At 39.7% G+C, this 20,207-nt stretch overlaps 1 protein-coding gene across 2 annotated transcripts in view; it reads left to right on the top strand.

The window, feature by feature from the left end:
- Nucleotides 1–20,207, top strand: part of mrps18c (mitochondrial ribosomal protein S18C) — a 34,710-nt gene that overhangs the window by 6,654 nt on the left and 7,849 nt on the right. The window contains exons 3-6 of one of the 2 annotated variants that reach the window (XM_039759687.1): nucleotides 2,865–2,948; nucleotides 6,693–6,750; nucleotides 12,676–12,735; nucleotides 18,472–18,642. In XM_039759687.1, the coding sequence (XP_039615621.1) occupies nucleotides 2,865–2,948; nucleotides 6,693–6,750; nucleotides 12,676–12,735; nucleotides 18,472–18,548 (279 nt within the window). In that variant the 3' untranslated portion in view covers nucleotides 18,549–18,642. Of the gene's footprint in view, nucleotides 1–2,864; nucleotides 2,949–6,692; nucleotides 6,751–12,675; nucleotides 12,736–18,471; nucleotides 18,643–20,207 lie in introns of those variants that run through there. The other variant, XM_039759686.1, reaches the window with a different exon arrangement.

Here is a 20,207-nt window from a genome sequence, read left to right as displayed (position 1 = left end):
AATATAAAAAATAATGGTGTAGATACTTCATAACATTTGGAAACGTTAGAATGTTTTCTTCCTTATTTTTAATAAACTGACAGCGCGAAACCAACTTGTTTTATATGAAAAATTCTCTAATCAAAAATGATCTATAGACAGCTCATCAGAATTGATGTTGTCAAGCAATAAATTTCTTAACTCCTCAATATATCACAACCTACGTGAAATCGCAAATTTCAGAAAAGATTAACTGCCTAACAAGCTTTATGTGGTGAAAACATTTGCATTGTAAGTAAAATGACTGCATTTTTATGTAGAAACAATGAATTTTATCAATAATATATAAAAGTTACCGATTATAATGAAAAAATCATCAGATTACATCATAATGTCGGTATGAAAAAAAAATGACCGCATCTCCAAGCGTGTAAATAGTAGGGTAAAATACTTAAGACCGTAAGAGTTCTTCCCCTTTGAACAATCAGCCATCATTTTCTAAACAATATTGAAGACCAATTTGAGACATGAAGAACATGCCTAAGTAGACTGTTTCCGCACAAAGTACGTACCCAAATGTTTAAAATTTAAAAGTAGTGGTAAAAATGTTCCCTGCATAGCACATATAATTCTTTTTTCTCCAGAAAATTGCACTTCAGCGGACAACTGAAACAAGAAAAACATGCTTGTCCGACGGTCAATTTACCCGTGTCGGACGAGTCGGGCATTGGATTTCCGCACCCCTGCTTAAAAATAACAGAGTATCGTTAAGTACTTTGAGCCAATGAATTATTCAGCAGAGGTGTGTCAAGAAACGCTGCTGGGGCTCCTCAACACCAATGGCAATATGCCTCTATAGTGCCTCACTTTGGCTGTGACTTCTTCTCATGTTTAGCAAGGTCAGAAGTATTTCCTTTCTTTGTAGTAACATTGGGATTACATGGTGGTGCATTGGTAGCACTGCTGCCATTCTACAAGGTGGCTGGGGTTCATGTCCTGGAACCTTCTTGCATGGAGTTTGCATTTTGTCCCCGCGAGTTTCTTCTGGGTACTCTGGATTCCTTCCACTGTCTGAAAATATGCAGGTTAGGTGGATTGGTGATGTTCAGTTGGCCCGTGTGTGTGTGTCTCTGTATTCATCCTGAGATAGACTGGCTGCCTGTCCAGGAATATTCATGCCGTGTGTCTAATGCTTGCTAGGTTAGGATAGGTTAGGCTAGGCTCCAGCTTGCTTGCGTCACTGCTCGGGTAATAGCAGGGTTAAAAAATGGATGGCTGTAGTAATTCTGGTGTGTATTTAAAGGGGGTTGTTTCTGGTTGTTATCTACTGTATACATATATACACACACACATACATACATACATACATATATATATATATATATATATATATATATATATATATATATATATATATACAGTATATATATATATATACAGTACAGGCCAAAAGTTTGGACATACCTCCTCATTCAATGTGTTTTCTTTATTTTCATGACCGTTTACAGCACTCCATCACTCTCCTTCTTGGTCAAATAGCCCTTACACAGCCTGGAGGTGTGTTTGGTGTCATTGTCCTGTTGAAAAATAAATGATCGTCCAACTAACCTGACTTCTGCACAACACAACTGCTGGTCCCAACCCCATTGATAAAGCAAGAAATTCCACTAAATAACCCTGATAAGGCACACCTGTGAAGTGAAAACCATTTCAGGTGACTACCTGTTGAAGCTCATCGAGAGAATGCCAAGAGTGTGCAAAGCAGTAATCAGAGCAAAGGGTGGCTATTTTGAACAAACGAGAATATAAAACATGTTTTCAGTTATTTCACCTTTTTTTGTTAAGTACATAACTCCACGTGTGTTCATTCATAGTTTTGATGCCTTCAGTGAGAATCCACCAATGTAAATGGTCATGAAAATAAAGAAAACACATTGAATGAGGAGGTGTGTCCAAACTTCTGGCCTGTACTATATATATATTTTTATATATATATATAAAAAATTCTAAGCCTAAAACTGCAATGATTTTATGTGAGATTTTTTGTCACACTTTAAATCAGGCTTATTTTAAAACCTACATATATCTGTTTAGTATCATTCTATTCAGAATTTATCGAACTTTAATGTGATGATGTTAGATTTTCAGATTCTTATTCTGTTTTTAAAATATAAACTAAAAAATTTCAAGAACTCGCATCCCGTGAGACAAGGCTTTGTGCCAACAGATTTAACCAGGCCCGGGTATGGAAATAAAAGACAAAGAGTAGGACAGCTGCTGTACAGGCATTTAAATGGTTGAAGCGGCGCATGAGATGCAGATCATGTGGCACAGCACCAGCAGCAAATTGAGCAAAGAGGAGGTAAAAAAAAAAAAAAAAACTATTTGTTTCCTGTTGTGTCAACTTTTAAGAAGGGGTTTCGGAGGAGCGACCGTGTCTCTTTGGGGTGTGCTCAGCCCCCCTCTTCACAACACGAGCGGCAGAGACTCAAAGTGGCTGGTGCGTAGTGCAGAAAGGGGGGGTGGGGGGTCGGTGAGTGAAGCGAGCAGGGGGGTAAGCCTTCTAGTAACATTTACATTTTTGTCCCAAAGGGAAACTTTCCCTTTTTAAAAAAGTTCCATAAATAAATAAAGAGCTGTCTGTCAAGTCTATAGATTGATAGATTGCTTCTGAAAAGGAGCAGAAATGAATTCATAGCAAAGGTGATTGTGTGCATTATTAATATGTAATTTGACTCGTTTAGTGCATGGTCCTATTAGCGTTAAAGTTTTCTTAGAAGACAAATTCATTTTTAAGCATATAGATATATTAAATGTGGTCAGGTGTGTATCAGGGAAGAGTGAGATTTTTTTACTTACACTTTCTCTTAAATTTAAACACACAGCCAATGAAGATTGAAAATCCTTACAAAGAGCCACCTAAGAAGTGCACACTGTGCGGCATATCAGTGGATTACAAAAATGTGCAGGTAAGTACTTGGAGTATGAACACATTACTAAGGAATAACCGCCTGTGGTTAGAAAACTGAAGTCAGTGTTGACAACCAACCCACAAGTACAAATACAGTATATGGAGATAGATAGGGAGGCAGATACCACAAGAGTGCACCCCATAAAACAACAATTTATTTATTGTATATCCCAAAATCACACAAGGAGTGCTTCAATTGGCTTTAAGAGGCCCTGATTTTTGACAAGCCCCCATTCTTCACTCCTTGAGAAGACCAGAACACTCCCCCTCAATAAAAAAAAACCCTTGTAGGGGAAAAAAATGGAAGAAATCTTGGGAAGGGCAATTCAGAGAGAGACTGGGGTAAATATAACATGCAAAACAGAACACAAGTAATCCTCTTCACAGAGCTCGATGGCCAGTCTATCATGGCCACCTCAGCCTGAACCGTTGACACAAGGCAGGATGGATCCCTGCATGTTGTTGATGCCAAATTCTTACCCCACCATCCTAATGTCACAGCAGAAATTGAGACTCGGCAGACCAGGCAACGGTTTTCCAGTCTTTTATTGTCCAATTTTGCTGAGCCCATGTGAATTGTAGCCTCCGTTACCTGTTCTTAGCTGACAGGAGTTTCACCCAGTGTGGTCACCTGCTGCTGTAGCCCACCTGCTGCAAGGTCCGACGTGTTGTGTGTTCAGAGATGCTCTTCTGCACACCTCACTTGTAACGAGTGTTTATTTGAGTTCCTGTCGCCTTTCTGTCAGCTGAGACCAGTCTGGCCGTTCTCCTCTGACCTCTGGCATCAACAAGGCATTTCTGTTCACTGATATTTTCCCTTTTTTGGACCATTCCCTGTAAACCCTAGAGATGGTTGTGTGTGAAAACCCTCAGTAGATCATCAGTTTCTAAAATACTCGGAGCAGCCCGTCTGGCACCAACAGATATGACAGGTTCAGATTGGTCACTTAAATCACCTTTTCTTCCCCATTCTGGTGCTCCGCCTTAACTTCAGAGGTTTACCTGAATTACAATATGCCATTGAACAGTAAATTACGTACCTAGATATGACCACTCGGGAAGATTTCATCTAAATAAAACAAATCTAGTAGTATATTTGGAATTAAGCGCAACACATTCTTTATGCAAGCTAGTATTTACAACAGGGGTGTTGAGCATAATTAGTAGACGGATAAAATAATGGCTTGTTTTCATTTTAGCCATTTCTTTCATTAGAAATTAGAAAGTCCAGCTAATGAAACACACATTTTAACTTTAGTTTGTTAAACTCATTATTGGAACTCCAAGTTTTATGTCATTCACAATAAAGGAAAATGTACAATCGTAAATATTCCTGTCAAGGCTAAAAAAGAAAGCAGTGGCAAATCATATAATGAAGTAACATGTTATAGTAATAGCATAACAGTATGGCGTCTGCTGAAGAGGGTTCAAAAATGATCCCTCTGAATATTATTAGAATATTCTATTCAGACAAAAGAATGAAGAGGCTGTAAGGTGACTTTAAAAGTGTATTAAAATACGCAATCAGTATTTCAGAATGTGTGGAGATCACATTTTAAGGTCTCTTTACCTTACCAGTATCTTATCAGATTATTTTAGATTTTTCACTGTGGTTATATTACAAAATAAGAAAGAGAAATTTAAAAGTATTTCATTTATTTGTCTAACTGTGTGTTCACTTTTGTTATTTATTATCCTTATTAATTAAATATGGACAAAACTGAGGTTCTCCTCATTGGTACAAAATCATCATTATCCAAAACTGATCATTTTTCCTTTGTTATTGATAATTCCTCTGTCTTGCCTTCCCCACAGGTGTCATCCTTGACAGTACTTTATCCTTTCAGTCCCACATCAATAACATCTCCCGGTCTGCAAATTTCCACTTGCGTAACATTAATCGTATTCTCCCCTCTTTCACTCCCCACACCACTGCTATCCTTGTTCATAGCCTTGTCACCCCTCATTTGGTTTGTTGCAATTCCCTTTTCTTTGGTCTTTCTTGTAAATCTCTTTATAAGCTTCAACTGGTCCAGAATTCAGCTGCCCGCATCATTACTAGAACCCCCTCTATTCACCATATCACTTCTGTTTTGCAGCAGCTTCATTGGCTTCCAGTTCAGTTCCAAATTCAATTCAAAATTCTCCTACTAACTTTCAAGGCTCTCCGCAACCTCGCCCCTCCGTATCTGTCTGACCTCCTCCATGTTGCCATTCCCTCCTGTACCCTTAGATCCTCTTCCTCCATCCACTTGACTGTCCCCGTCATCCGTCTTACCACAACTGAATGCTCTGCTCCCCAGCTTTGGAACTCACTACCACCTGAGCTTAGAAATATTGAATCATTTTCACTTTTCAAATCTAAACTTAAAACTCATTTAAGACTGCTTTTTCTCTTTGATTACAATTGTTTTGTCTGATTTTAACTTTTGTATTTTACTTTTGTTTATAATGCGTTTTGTCTATTGTTCGGTGTCCTTGAGTGTTTAGAAAGGCGCCTACAAATAAATAAAATGTACTATTATTATTATTATTATACTGAGGCTGGCAAGCTATTTATGATTAAATCGCAGCTATGAAATTCACATCTTGCCATTTTACTGTGTGATCACCAGGTGGCGCCCAAAACACCAGACACAATTTCAGGTAAAATAAAATGAGAAGTCGGACAAAATGACACATTTTATTGGCTAACTGAACAAATTACAATATGCAGGATTTCGAGGCAACTTGGGCCTTCCTGAAGAAGGAGCCTAAGCTGCCTTGAAAGCCTGCATATTGAAATCTGTTTAGCTAGCCAATAAAATGTGTCATTTTGGACTTCTTATTGCATCCATTATGGCTAACACAGGACAAGATCCTACTACAACAGGGAAAATAAAGGGTAGTTTATTATATAATATTTTTTCCACAGGCTTCAATCAGTCCAGAACAGCAAATAACACACAGTCACCTTAATAATAATAATAATACATTTTATTTATATAGTGCCTTTCCCATGCTCAAGGTGCTTCACAGAGTCTTTCTCCTTCTGCCTTTCTCCATCACTACTCCACTAATGTCTCCTGCCACCTCCTGACAATGACTCCCAGGTACTGATGAGTTGAGGTCTTTTCATGGCATGCCTAGGAACACTTCCGGGGTCAAAGCTTTGCACATCAGAAGCACTTCCGAGTCAGGCGAAGTTCCTCAAAGTATGGACAGTGCTTTCAAGCAGATCACCCTGGCGGCAGCCAAGTATCCCAACAGGGCTGCCTCTTAGGACTACAACTCTCAGTATGCCCTGCAAGTTACAAATAGGAGTTCCACCAAAGAGATGCTGCGATCCTATATATAGGGGGGAATGCATAGCCTCAGTCAGTTCTTCCATTATGGCCTCCCAAATGGGAAAATTACCAGCAACCTCCCCGGCTGGGATGCCTGTCCATCCACTCCGACACTTGCACTTGTTAGACTGGTGGTGACAATGAGTACACAAGATGTGCAGTCACAATGACCCCAGAATCTGAAGCAATGCCAAATCAATGAAAAGTGCCCTCTGCACTATTTAAGAAATTGTTTGGAGTGAAAACCTGCAGTGTGGACCACAGAACAGAGGGCATTATTATATTTATCAGATGTTAGCAGCTCTTAACAGTACTTTAAAAGAAAATGATGTGTATAACATTTTTGTATCTGTAACTGAGTTAGCATTCTATCCGTTAACAAGTATATAAATCATTGCATTTCTTTTTTCATGCAGCTTCTTTCTCAGTTTATTTCACCAAACACAGGAAGAATATATGGCAGGCATATAACAGGTAAGGCAATTCTACCTTATTTTCTCTTCTTCAGAGCATACTGGTTTATGAATGTTTTTTCAGTACCTTTGCATGTGTTTAATATTCTTTACTAGCAAAATACCCGCGCTTCGCAGCGGAGAAGTAGTGTGTTAAAGAAGCTATGAAAAAGAAAAGGAAACATTTTAAAAATAACGTAAGATGATTGTCAATGTAATTGTTTTGTGACTGTTTTGAGTGTTGCTGTCATCAAGGATTTGATTATCATTATTTCTTTCAATCAAGTTCGTATTTGGAGGATGTGTTGTGTTCAAGTTATATTCCGTGTTTGTCAGTCGTTGTAAAGATGACAGGTTTCATTCATCGAAGTGTTCACTACCCAAATCGGTACTTGTGAATGTTTAACAGGCATTCCTGGTATTAAGTTGTGGATTTGCCTGCAAATATTTAGCGGCAGCGTGTCTATGAACGTAATTTAAACTTAACCTTTACACCGTGCTTTCCTATTTATATGTGTACAAAGGCTTGTTCAGTGTCAGAGGGTTGTTCCTTTCCTGCTGCATCAATAAGCAGCTCGTCTTCCTCTTTATCTGAGACATCACACACTGCATGCACGGGTTTACCTTTCCCAGTCCTGCAAAGTCAGTTCACGTGAGCTGCTCGGAGTACATGCATCAAAGGTTCTCAGCTGTGCTTGTGCTCTCTCGTGCGATTTTGCGATGTCCATGGATTTACTTAATGTTACCTCAGACCCGGCACTTAAACGTTTCTCTCGCACTTTTGCTGAGTTTGTGCCAAACACTATTTTATCTCTGACCATCTCATCTTCGTTTGCATAAGCACAGTCCTTCACCAGCAATTTTAACTCCGTTACAGCAATTTTAACTCCGTTACAAAGTGATCAAAAGTCTCGTTTATACCCTGCGTCTTCTCATTAAACTTGTATCTCGCAAATATCGTATTTGTCGTAGGCATGACAAACGCCAGCGGCAACGTGTCTATGAACTTAATTTAAACTTAAGGTTTACACCGTGCTTTGTTTTCGCAGTAGCTGCACTTATGAATATGCTTGTATGCGTCACTCGCTTCATATTCTTTTGCTGCCTTCTCAATTGTGTAATGTGTTTTTTGTTCAGTGCTCTTTGGAGCTCTTGCTTGTTCTCTGTGTACTGCGTTCGCAGTCAGTTCACGTGAGCCGCTCGGAGTACATGCATCGAAGGTTCTCAGCTGTGCTTGTGCTCTCTCGAGCGATTTTGCGATGTCTACGGCTTTATTTAATGTTAGCTAAGACCCGGCACTTAAAAGTTTCTCTCACACTTTCGCTGAATTTGTGCCAAACACTAGTCTATCTCTGACCATCTTATCTTCGTTTGCATAAGCACAGTCTTTGAGCCGCGAATATTTAGCGGCACCATGTCTATTGGATTGCTGCTGACAGGTGGCCTTATATGGGCAGGCACTCAATTACGTGGGAGGCGTGATAATGAGGGATGCAACTCCGCCTCACACGGCGACCGAGCAGCAGGCTATGGCCATATATATATATATATATATATATATATATATATATATATATATATATATATATATATGTAAGTAGGTTCCAGTTATGACCGTCACGCGTAGAATTTCGAAATGAAACCTGCACAGCTTTTGTAAGTAAGCTGTAAGGAATGAGCCTGCCAAATTTCAGCCTTCGGCCTACACGGGAAGTTGGAGAATTAGTCAGTCAGTCAGTGAGGGCTTTGCCTTTTATCAGTATAGATACATATTATGGGGCCGTTAAATAAAAATGCCTGTTTTGCTGTATATTCAAGCAGTTCCAACAATAACTACAGAATGCCACGTGTTATTTCTGGCTATTTTAGTATATACATTCACTGTTGACACCTCGCTAGTACAGGGTTGGACTCCCTTTTGCCTTCAGAACTGCCGTAATTCTTCATGCCATTTACACAAGAAACTAACCTTCTGCAGCATTTACCACAAAATACACTCATCACCCACCTAATTAGGTACACCTTGCTAGTAGCGGGTTAGACCCCCCCTCTTGCCTTCAGAACTGCCATAATTCTTTGTGGCGTTAATTCAGCAAGGTGTTGGTAACATTCCTCAAGGAGTTTGATCCATATTGACATGATAGCATCACGCAGTTACTGCAGAATTGTCAGCCGCACGTCCAAGATTAGTGAATCTCCCTTCCCACCACATCCCAAAGGTGCTCTACTGGATTGAGATCTGCTGACCGTGGAGGCCATTTGATTCCAGTGACCTCATTGTCATGTTCAAGAAACCAGTTTGAAATGATCTGAGCTTTGTGACATGGTGTGTTATCCTGCTGGAAGGAGCCATCAGAAGATGGGGACACTGCAGTCATCAAAGGTCAGACATGGTCAGCAACAATACCCAGGTTGGCTGCAGCATTTTAACTTTGCTCAGTTGGTAACAAGGGGCCCAACGTGTGCCAAGAAAATATCCCCCACACCATTACACCACCAGCCTGAACCGTTGATACAAGACAACCTTTGATGTTGACTCCAAATTCTGACCTGACCTTGGGAGTGTCATAGCAGAAATCGACATTCAATTCAGAGATGCTCTTCTGCATACTTCGATTGTAACGAGTGCTTATTTGAGTTCCTGTTGCCTGTTCTATCAGCTCAGACCAGTCTGGCCATTCTCCTCTGACCTCTGGTATCAACAAGGCATTTACACTCAATGGATATTTTCCCTTTGCCAGACCATCCTCTGTAATATTAGAGATGGTTGTGTGTGAAAATCCCAGTAGATCCGCAGTTTCTAAAATACTCAGACCAGCTTGACTGGCACCAACAACCAGGCCACATTTAAAGTTACATAAATTTCCCTTTCTGCTATAAAAAGGGTTTCGTAGTTCGGATGAGATGTAAAACCGAGGTCCTCTGTGGTCATAAAAGATCCCTGGGCGTCCTTCATAAAGAGCAGGGTGTATTCCAATGCCCTGGCTAAATTGGCCCCTAAGGCCTAGTCATTCAAGCCCCCTAATTATCCTCTGTCTCTAATAGGCTCTCTCTCACCAATTGACAGCTAATATGTAGTGATTGTATTGGTGCAAAAATGGCCGCCGTCATATCATCCAGGTGGATGCTACATATTGGTGGTTCTTGAAGTGGCTCCCCTCTCATTATGTCTCTGTATTATAAAAAAAAATCTTGGAAGGGAGACCAGGGAGATCTTCTTGGAAGACACTTAAAGACCCATGAGATGAAAGAGATTGGCCACAGAGCGTCTCATGGGGACCTTAAACATGAGACTTGGTGCTAAGAGATTGTCCCAGGACCGTCTCGCGGGGATGTGGAACAAGAGATTCTTGCAAGTCACGCACTACTTACAACCATTTTCAAATAAGACCACAGTCATCAAAACTCTCAATCGTGTGAAGGCTTTTAGCAGACACAGATCCTCTGCTCTCGGCTCATATAATGCATATAAGAACAATACGTTCTAGATGAAACGTCAACGACTAAGCAAAGAAGAAAGAGCAGCACGGAGAAAAGAGACCCAAAACCCAAAAAAAAAAAAAATGGTGCGATACACATGCAGAGAAAGCTAAAGAATATGAATGCAGTAAATTCAAAAGTATCAAAAAAAGATAGTAAAGATCGTATTAGCGCAAACAAACGGAAATTATTACTCGAAAAAAGGGAAAATAATTATCACGGACCAGGTGTAATTGAAAAAATACCAGGATAAAGCAAGGTCATAAATAAAAGACAGAGTAGAAAACAAAGTAAAACGTCATAAAGACGTTCAAAAACGAAGGGGCGAAACACATGCAGAGCTGGTTAGAGATAATGAAAACAGTGGAATTCAAAAGACACAAAAAACGTAGGCATGATACACATGCAGAGCAAGTTACAGAATATAAAAGCAGAAAAAATTCGAAAGTATCAAAAAAATATAGTAAAGATCGCATTAGCGCTAACAAAGAGAAATTATTACTCGGTGAAATAACGGACAGGCAAATAGAGATCAAATATATGGACAAAGGTGATATGTTAGAAGTATGGAAATATTGTAAGGCTTTGAAGTTTAAGTCAGAGATTTGTAGATCGTCTAATTCGGGTTAACATCAGGGAAAAGTAGTGTTTCTACACAATGAGTAGGCGTATCCGCAGGAATTAAAAGATTTGATGTTTGGGAAAAGTGAAATCCACAAACAGTTAGTCAGTCAGTCATTTCACACCCCGCTATATCCGAACACAGGGTCACGGGGGTCTGCTGGAGCTAATCCCAGCCAGCACTGGGCGCAAGTCAGGAATAAACCCCGGGCAGGGCTGCAGCCCACCGCAGAATCCACAAACACTACAGGCAAAATATACAAGTCTACAATAATCTTTTTGCCTTCGCATCATTCAATGCTCAAAATGTAGATTTACACAATAATGGACCATACGTTGTGAGAATTTGTGGTCCCGCAACAATTAAAGCAACGACAAGTTTAATTTTAAAGAAACCACAATTCGGTCAGGTGTATATTTATTATCATGGAGTAGCAATGCAAATTTTAACAGGCGAAAAGAAAGGTAATGTACTGTAGTATATATTCCACGAAGGAGACCTTGATATGCCATTCGTATTAAAATGTTTACAGTTTCATGTGAGAATAGCTTTTGCTATGACAATTAACAAATCTTAGGGACAAACAATCAAAAAAGCCGGATTATTTATTTATTAGAGAAAAAGAAATGATATTCACTCACGGGCAGTTATATGTTGTGTTGTCACGATGCAAGTCCAAAAATAGAATCAATATTAAATGCGATCTTGAAGAAAAGGTAATTCCAAGTATTGTTTTTACTGAAGCTTTACAGTAAAAGTGCAAATAATGAAATTGAAACAATTCCAAAGGAAAATACAAGCTTTTAAAATTGTATATCTGATTAACCAAACACGGGGGTTGGCAAGCGAAACGAGCAGGGGGTGGAGCCCCCTAGTGCATAAAAAAAAGTGTTATGAGTAGTGAGAAAATTGCTATATAAATGTAGAGAACTTATTTTTATTACTGGTCTGGCGTGACTCATAAACTACAAGATGTCCCAACAGCAGTAGGTGCCCATGGCTGCAGGCACGGGGGCATCACAAGCACTGCAACAGCAAACTGTTTACTTGGTTTTGTCAAATATCCTTCGTTTCTCTTCTGTATGTGTGTGTACTGAACATTCTTTTCAGCATATAAATGTGATATATATAAAAGATATTTGACTATGTAGCGCAGACAACATGATGATAAATATCACATTCTTTTTATTACCACGCTTCTTTTAACTTCACTGGTTTGTTGTCTGGTACAAATTTTGTAATCGATATTTATCCCACTTCCTATTGTCCAAATGACTTGAAATTTTGCACACTTACTCACTTTCAATGACAATACATGAATCAATTAATCCATATTAATTAAGAAATGAAATTTTCATATGACGGATAGTTCAAGATTTCACCAATAGACGGCAGTAGTAACAGATAAAAATATTAAAGGCAGTGTTAAAATATTGATTACAAAATTATACTAAAACAAACCCAAGACTAAAAAGTTGAAAATATATATATATATATATATATATATATATATATATATATATATATATATAAAAAAAATACTTTTTAAAATCCATGCTTATATTAAATTAAAATGTGTAGTAAAAAGTAAAAAGTCTCTCATACATCACTCATAAAATAAAAGCATGGCCGCTTTTCATCAGTTAATAAAATCTTAGCAAAACTGCCCAGGCTTTTATTTTACGAGTGATGTATGAGAGACTTTTTACTTTTTGCTACACATTTTAATTTAATATAAGCATGGTTTTTAAAACGTATTTTTATATATATGTATTATTATTCATTTAAAGTTTCTAAACTTAAAACAGTCAAGTTAAAATATACAATTAATGTATTCTCTTCTAGGTCTCTGTGGGAAAAAACAAAGAGAAATTTCAAAGGCTATCAAAAAATCACATTACATGGGTATGTAACCATTTCTTTTTTTAAATATATTATTTTTGGGGGGGTTGGAATTAAAAGGGATCCTGTCATGTAACCTTCCTGCAATTCATTAACCCATCTTTAATTTCATGTTTTCATGCAGAATGGAAATAACAAAGGTCTGTGGTGACCAACACTAAAAAATAGCAAACATCATCAAAACCATCCATAAAAAAAAAATCTGTTTCTCGTGTCACATAATCCACATGTCAAGTCATGCAGTCATGTGATCACATAACATCCCAAACACGAGTTTACTAAAATATCGGTAAATAAACACTCGCAAATGAAAGTGGACTTTTCTGCAGTGCAGATTAGCGTTTCAAATGTAGACTCGCCCTGCTGTTGTCCTGTTTATGCAATTCCTGGCAAGATTGATGGAATCCCTGCTCTTGAAGGAGGTTCATTCAGCGGTTTTACAAATCACAGATATGACTCAAAACTAACAGCTGAACATTCTGGCATTGTAAAACATACCTCAAAAAAAATTGTTGTAATTCATGGGACATTTTTTGTTCAGAACAAACAGAGGAAAAAACTATGGAATCACTCAATAGTCAAATCGGACAGCATGCACTGGTACAGCACGTTGCCGCACCCACTACATGACGAAACAACTCGGGATCCCAGTTTGCAACCCCCCAGGCAGACACGCGGTCTAGTCCCACCCTCCGGAAATGACCCTCTATCTGCCACAGGTTGTTATCAATCAATCAATCAACATTTATTTATATAGCACATATTCATACAAAAAAAATGTAGCTCAAAGTGCTTTACAAAATGAATAGAGAAATAGAAGACACAATAAAAGATAAACATAAGTCAACATTAATTAACATAGAATAAGAGTAAGGTCCGATGGCCAGGGTGGACAGAAAAAACAAAAAAAACTCCAAAGGCTGGAGAAAAAATAAAATCTGTAGGGTTCCAGACCAAGAGACCGCCCAGTCCCTCTGGGCATTCTACCTAACATAAATCATCATATTTTCATGGAAGGACCTGATGATGATGGTCACGTAGACTTCTGGCTTTCAGTCCATCAATGTTGGAGCATCATGATGCTTTGAGTAGGTGGTGGTGGCGCAGGCCGCCACCACAAAGAAACTGGAAAAAGAAACAGAAGAGAGAGTAGGGGTCAGTACGGATTTTAGAGCCACCATGAATAGTTATTATGAAGAATTGAACATACAGAGTATCAGTATTAAGTTAAAGTGAAGTTATAAAAGGCCATGTTAAAGTAATGTGTTTTCAGCAGTTTTTTAAAGTGCTCCACTGTATTTGCCTGGCGAATTCCTATTGGCAGGCTATTCCAGATTTTAGGTGCATAGCAGCAGAAGGCCGCCTCACCACTTCTTTTAAGTTTAGCTTTTGGAATTATAAGGAGACACTCATTTGAAGATCTAAGGTTACGATTTGGAATATAACGTGTCAGGCATTCCGATATATAAGATGGAGCGAGATTATTTAAGGCTTTATAAACCATAAGCAGTATTTTAAAGTCAATCCTGAATGACACAGGCAACCAGTGTAGTGACATCAAAACTGGAGAAATGTGTTCGGATTTTCTTTTCCCAGTTAGGATTCTAGCAGCTGCATTCTGCACTCGTTGCAAATGATTTATGTCTTTTTTGGGTAGTCCTGAGAGGAGTGCGTTGCAGTAATCTAGTCTACTGAAAACAAAAGCGTGAATTAATTTCTCAGCATCTTTCAATGATATAAGAGGTCTAACTTTAGCTATGTTTCTTAAATGAAAAATGCTGTCCTAGTGGTCTGATGAATATGCGATTTAAAATTCAGATTACAGTCAACGGTTACCCCTAAATTTATTACTTCCGTCTTAACTTTTAATCCTAGTGCATTAAGTTTATTTCTGATAACCTCGCTGAATCCATTATTGCCAATTACCAAAATTTCAGTTTTCTCTTTATTTAGTTTGAGAAAATTACTATTCATCCATTCAGAAATACCAGTAAGACATTGTGTTAGTGTATCGAAAGAGTCGGAGTCATCAGGTGCTATAGATAAGTACAGCTGTGTGTCATCAGCATAGCTGTGGTAGCTCACATTGTAACCTGAGACAATCTGACCTAACGGAAGCATATAGATTGAGAATAACAGCGGACCCAGGATAGAGCCTTGTGGAACACCATATCGGATATCATGTGTCTTTGAGATTTGATTACCACAACTCACAAAGAATCCAGCCACTTGGGTCCCCAACAATGAGGATCTTATGAGCTGGATCACCCTCGGGGAAACGAGCCACTTGGCTGTAGTGCCGTAACTGACGCTACCTCACAGTGCAGATCATGCGCCTTATTCAGGACTCCATGAGCAGCACAAAGTCAAACCAATGGTACCCAAGGATTATCTGGAGAGACACACATGAAGGAGTCCAGTCTTCATCTCAGGTCACTGGATAGCGTCCATGTCTCGCAACCATATAGCAAGACAGGAAGCACCAGGACTCTAAAGACTTGGACCTTCGTCCTTCAGCAGACATATCGGGAGTGCAACACACCCCTTTCCAGCGACCTCATGAGCCCCCCATGATCTCCCAATCCGTCTACTGACTTCATAGGAAGAGTCACCAGAGACATAAATGTCACTGCCAAGGTAAGTAAACCTCTCGATAATCAATCAATCAACATTTATTTTTATAGCACATATTCATACAAAAAAATGTAGCTCAAAGTGCTTTACAAAATGAATAGAAAAATAGAAGACACAATAAAAAATAAACATAAGTCAACATTAAATAACATAGAATAAGTAAGGTCCGATGGCCAGGGTGGACAGAAAAAACAAACAAAAAAAAAAACTCCAAAGGCTGGAGAAAAAATAAAATCTGTAGGGTTCCAGACCAAGAGACCACCCAGTCCCTCTGGGCAATCTACCTAACATAAGTCAAACAGTCCTCTTTGTATTTAGGGTTTTCATGGAAGGACCTGATGATGATGGTCACGTAGACTTCTGGCTTTCAGTTCATCAATGTTGATAAGGTCAACACTCTCTCTGCAGACAGACACAATGCTGAATGCTGTGCCCAAGAGGTCATTAAAGACCTGGCTCTTTGGTTTTTATCAGGACACTCGCAGGCCCAGACACTCAGACTCCTCACTCAGTCTCTCGAGCGCCCCGATCAGAGACTCCATTGATTCTGAGAAGATCACAGCATCGTCACCAAAGTCAAAATCCATGACTCTCTCTTCACCAAGAGATGCCCCACAGCCGCTGGACCCCACGACCCTGACCAACACCCAGTCCAGCATTGAACAGAGTAGGAGCAGAACACACCCCTGACGAACCCCAGAATCAACTGGGAAAAACGCAGAAGTCCTGCCTCCCCTCTGCACAGCACACACGGTACCAGTGTACAGGCCGGCCATGATATCCAGCAACCTCGAGGGGACCCAACAGTGAACAACATTTATTTCTATTGCACATTTTCATGTGAATGGCGTAGCTTAGAGTGCTTTACAATATAAATGATGGAATCAGCTGGTGATTTGCACTTCTAAAACAAATCCTTTAACAAGTCTGAATAGGCCAGCGAGTGTGTGCAGTTCAAAGCGAGTGACAGACTGACAGGAAACCTCAACCAGAGAGCCATCAGGATTATGAATCTACTTCAAGAAAGTAAATTGACGCAGAGTGTGGCAAAAGATGTTGGTTGTTTCCCAGTCAGCTGTGTCTAAAATTTGGAGCAAGTACAAACAAAATGGGAAAGCTGGAAGAGGGAAACATACAGGTAAGACCAAGCATCAGGACAGAAAACTCAAAGCAGTACGCCTGGGAAATAGAAAATACACAACAAAAGAAATGAGAAACACACGGCTAGAAACGGGGGTCGATGTCTGTGACTAAGCTGTAAGAAATCGTCTGAAGGATTGCGGATTTACAGTGAAAGCCACTAGGGGGCGTACCACCATCCTAAACCCTGACATAGACAGGCAGGACAGAGGTTCAATTCAACACCCGTATTTATAATTAAAAGTGAAGTCCATCTGCCTCCACTCTTCCTCAGGCTTTGTCCACTCCATCCTCCCGACTCTGGCCCCTCAATGGAGTCAGGCGGCTCCTCTTATTCAGGTCCTGGGAGTATTGCCTGGAATCACTCCCAGGTGCGCTAGAGGTCCTCTTCTACAAGACTCTGCAGGCCCCCACAGAACCCAACAGGGCTTCACGAAACTCCAGTTCCCAACATGCACTGTGGGAATCTGTGGTGCCACGGCCGCCCAGGAGGGCGCATTTTTGAATGGGAGAATAAGTCGGGGTCTGATTCTATGATCGATTTTTTGGGTTTTAAGACCCGACTTGTACTGGGTGACACAGAAAAACGGGAACTTTTGAAAAACCCAATAACAATTAAAGAAATCCAACAAAAAAATGTATTGACAGCAATTGAACCACTACAACTTGCCTTTTTAGAGACAGTAATCCAAATTATCAATGTCTGAAAATTACGTCCTGTAGATGGCGTCCTCCTGTACGTATGCATTCTTTCAATCTGCTGTTGAGGTTCCCCATTGATCGCTGCAACATTTCAGCTGGGATACAACGAATTTCATCTTGAATTCTTTGTTTCAATTCATTCAGTGTCCTTGGCCGAGTCGTGTAGACCCACAAGAAAAAATCACAAACAGACAAATCCGGTCATCTTGAGGGCTTGGGAATGTCCCCGAATCTTGAGATGACACGGTTACCGAACAATTCTAGCACAGCTGCCATTGATTGCCTTGCAATTGATTACGAAATGGCGAGATTGTTTACAGCTCAAGGTCCCTGTTTCGCAGTGCTGCCAACTGTACATGGCTGCCACTACGCATTTCAAAAGTTCCCGTTTTTCTGTGTCACCCTGTATATACAGTAATTACGTTTTACAATGCCAGAGTGTTCAGCTGTTAAGTAAAAGATATATCTGAGTTTTTTTTTTTTGCAATAATATAAAACAGCTGAATGATGGTCCTCTTGGAGCTGGGATTCATAGTGGTGAGACAAGACTGAAGTACATTGGGGTTATTTAGCACGAGGCTAATAGCTGAACTGACCTTCTGCTTGCTCGAGGCACATGTCTTTTCCTGATGACGTTTTCACTTGTTTGTCTACACCTTCTTAATCCTCAGTCGTGTAAGCCGCTCAGTGAGATTTTGCCCTGTTGGTATCTCAAAGTGCAGCGTTAGCCACTGAACAAGCGGTTACTTGGCTGGACTTCTGACCAGTGAATGACGGGATGGCAGGTCTTCAGTTCACATGCTTGTTCACGTTCTCGCCCGTTCCATTTTATTTCACAAGAGTGTTTTCTACAAGTAGGTTATTTGAACAATATTTTAGTAAATATACAAGTTGTGATCATATGACTGGATGACCCGATTATGCATTTTAAGTAAAATGATTTTTTTTTTTCATGGATGTTAGCTGTTGTCCAGTTGTTGGTCACTAAAATCGCCCAAACTATCTCCATTTTGCATGAAAATACGAGACTAAAAATGTTTCTTGGCCATCACTACAACCCACATATGGGGAAAGTAGCATTAAAAAAATATCCCTTTTGGCTGGAGTCTTCCTTTAAAAGACACAATTGATTAAAATAAAATTTCCAGCTGTAGTGTCTTAAGTTGGAGAACCTTTAATGTGTAGTGAGAGGAGTTTTAGCCACTCGTCTGTCTTATTATTATTCCTGGTTATTATTTCTTTTTTTTTCCCCTTCAATTGCAGGTTTCATGCCAGTTGTATTTAAAGAACCTGCTTTCCTTAAAGATCCAAATGTCTGCAGTATCAAACATCACGAGTAATTTAGACATTGCCTCCGTAAATTAATTGTATTGCTTTGTAACATTTCATTAGACGCCAATAAAATTTTGCAATTTGTCGACATCTTTATTTTAACATGTGGGTGTTGTGAGGATTTAGTACAACTCGAGTGACATGACCGTACCTGGAGTGTGGGCACTGCAATGGACTGGCATCCCATCTTGAGTTGGTTGTGTTGTTCAAAGATCAGGTAGGCCGTTAGTTCAGTTTGGTTTGTAAATGTGTATGGAGGCACACACTTTATAAATATAAACTGAACTAGAATACACAAATTAGAATGATCTGGACAAGAACGGGCCATGCAGACCAACAAACCTCGCCAGTCCTGTCCTCTTAAATTGAGTTTTGAAAGCCCCAGACATCCTTCTGTCTTACCACACTACTTGGTCATACATTCCATGTGTCTGTGGCCCTCTGTGTGAAGAAAAACATCCTAATGTTTGTGCGAAATTTACTCTGAGTATCCAGCTGTGTCCCCGTGTTCTTGAAGAACTCATTTTAAAGTCACCGCCTCGATCCACTGGACTATAATTTTAAAAACTCCAGCCATGTCCTCTCGTCATTACCTTTCACTCAGCTCTTTTAATCTTCCCTCCTCATTCATCCCCTGTAGTCCTATCAGCCAAGTTGCTCTTCTCTGGACCTTTTCTTGTGCTGTTATGTCCATTTTGTAGCCTGGAGACCAAAACTGCACCCAGTACTCCAGATGAGGCCTCAACAGTGTGTTATAGAGCAGGGGTGGGCAAAGTCAGTCCTGGAGGGCCGTGGTGGCTGCAGGTTTTTGTTGCTTAATTAGAAAACAATTCTTGCCATTAATTTAATTTCATGGCTTGTTGGTGCTTTAACTGCCATTTCAGGGTATTCTCATATCCTAGATTTTCTTCACCTTTCTAAGGATATCATCCAAACGATTTGAAGTCTAAAACAGATGAGTAATTCTCAGTCCTTCACTTTTTTCTCTTCACTTTCCTTCCAAGTATTTCATTAAACCAAACAGGTCACGATAAATACACACAGAGGTGTAAATGGAGAACTGTTGCTTTCCTTTGTCATTTGCACATCTTATTGCTAATAAGGAGCAATTAAAAACCGAGAATACAACTGTTTAAGACTAAAATAAGCGATAAGGGATGAAAATCTTAACGAGCGAGATCACTAAAAGGAAGCAGAAGTGTTACTTGAGCAATAAGCACTTCTTATTTAGCCATTGGGTTGGAACAGAAACCGGCAGCCACTGCGGCCCTCCAGGAACGACTTTACCCACCTCTGTTATAGAGCTTGAGCAGTACCTCCTGTGACTTGTACTCCACAAATCAAGGCGCTATATAACCTAATAATTCTGTTGACACGAGACGTTGAACACGTCAGGTCCACTGCGACTCTTAAATCCTTCTCACAAGACTTACTGTCAATGTTCAGACCTCCCATTGTGCCTTTTTTAACTTCCTATTTGTAATCCTTTATATTTCCTCCATATCAGTCAGTTTCTACATTCGCTGTACTTAAAAGTTTATTACTACTCCGTGTATGTTATTCACATTGCATGTCGCATCAGACATCAAATGTCTATTCATGTCTGTTTGAGTGAATGCCTTAGACAAGCACGTGGTGTGAAGTGAACACCACCCAGGAAAGTTCAT

The sequence above is a fragment of the Polypterus senegalus genome, chromosome 7, assembly GCF_016835505.1.
Source record: "Polypterus senegalus isolate Bchr_013 chromosome 7, ASM1683550v1, whole genome shotgun sequence".
NCBI lineage: Eukaryota > Metazoa > Chordata > Cladistia > Polypteriformes > Polypteridae > Polypterus > Polypterus senegalus.
The sequence above is the reverse complement of the archived record's forward strand: the minus strand, read 5'-3'. Positions and strand labels throughout refer to the sequence as shown.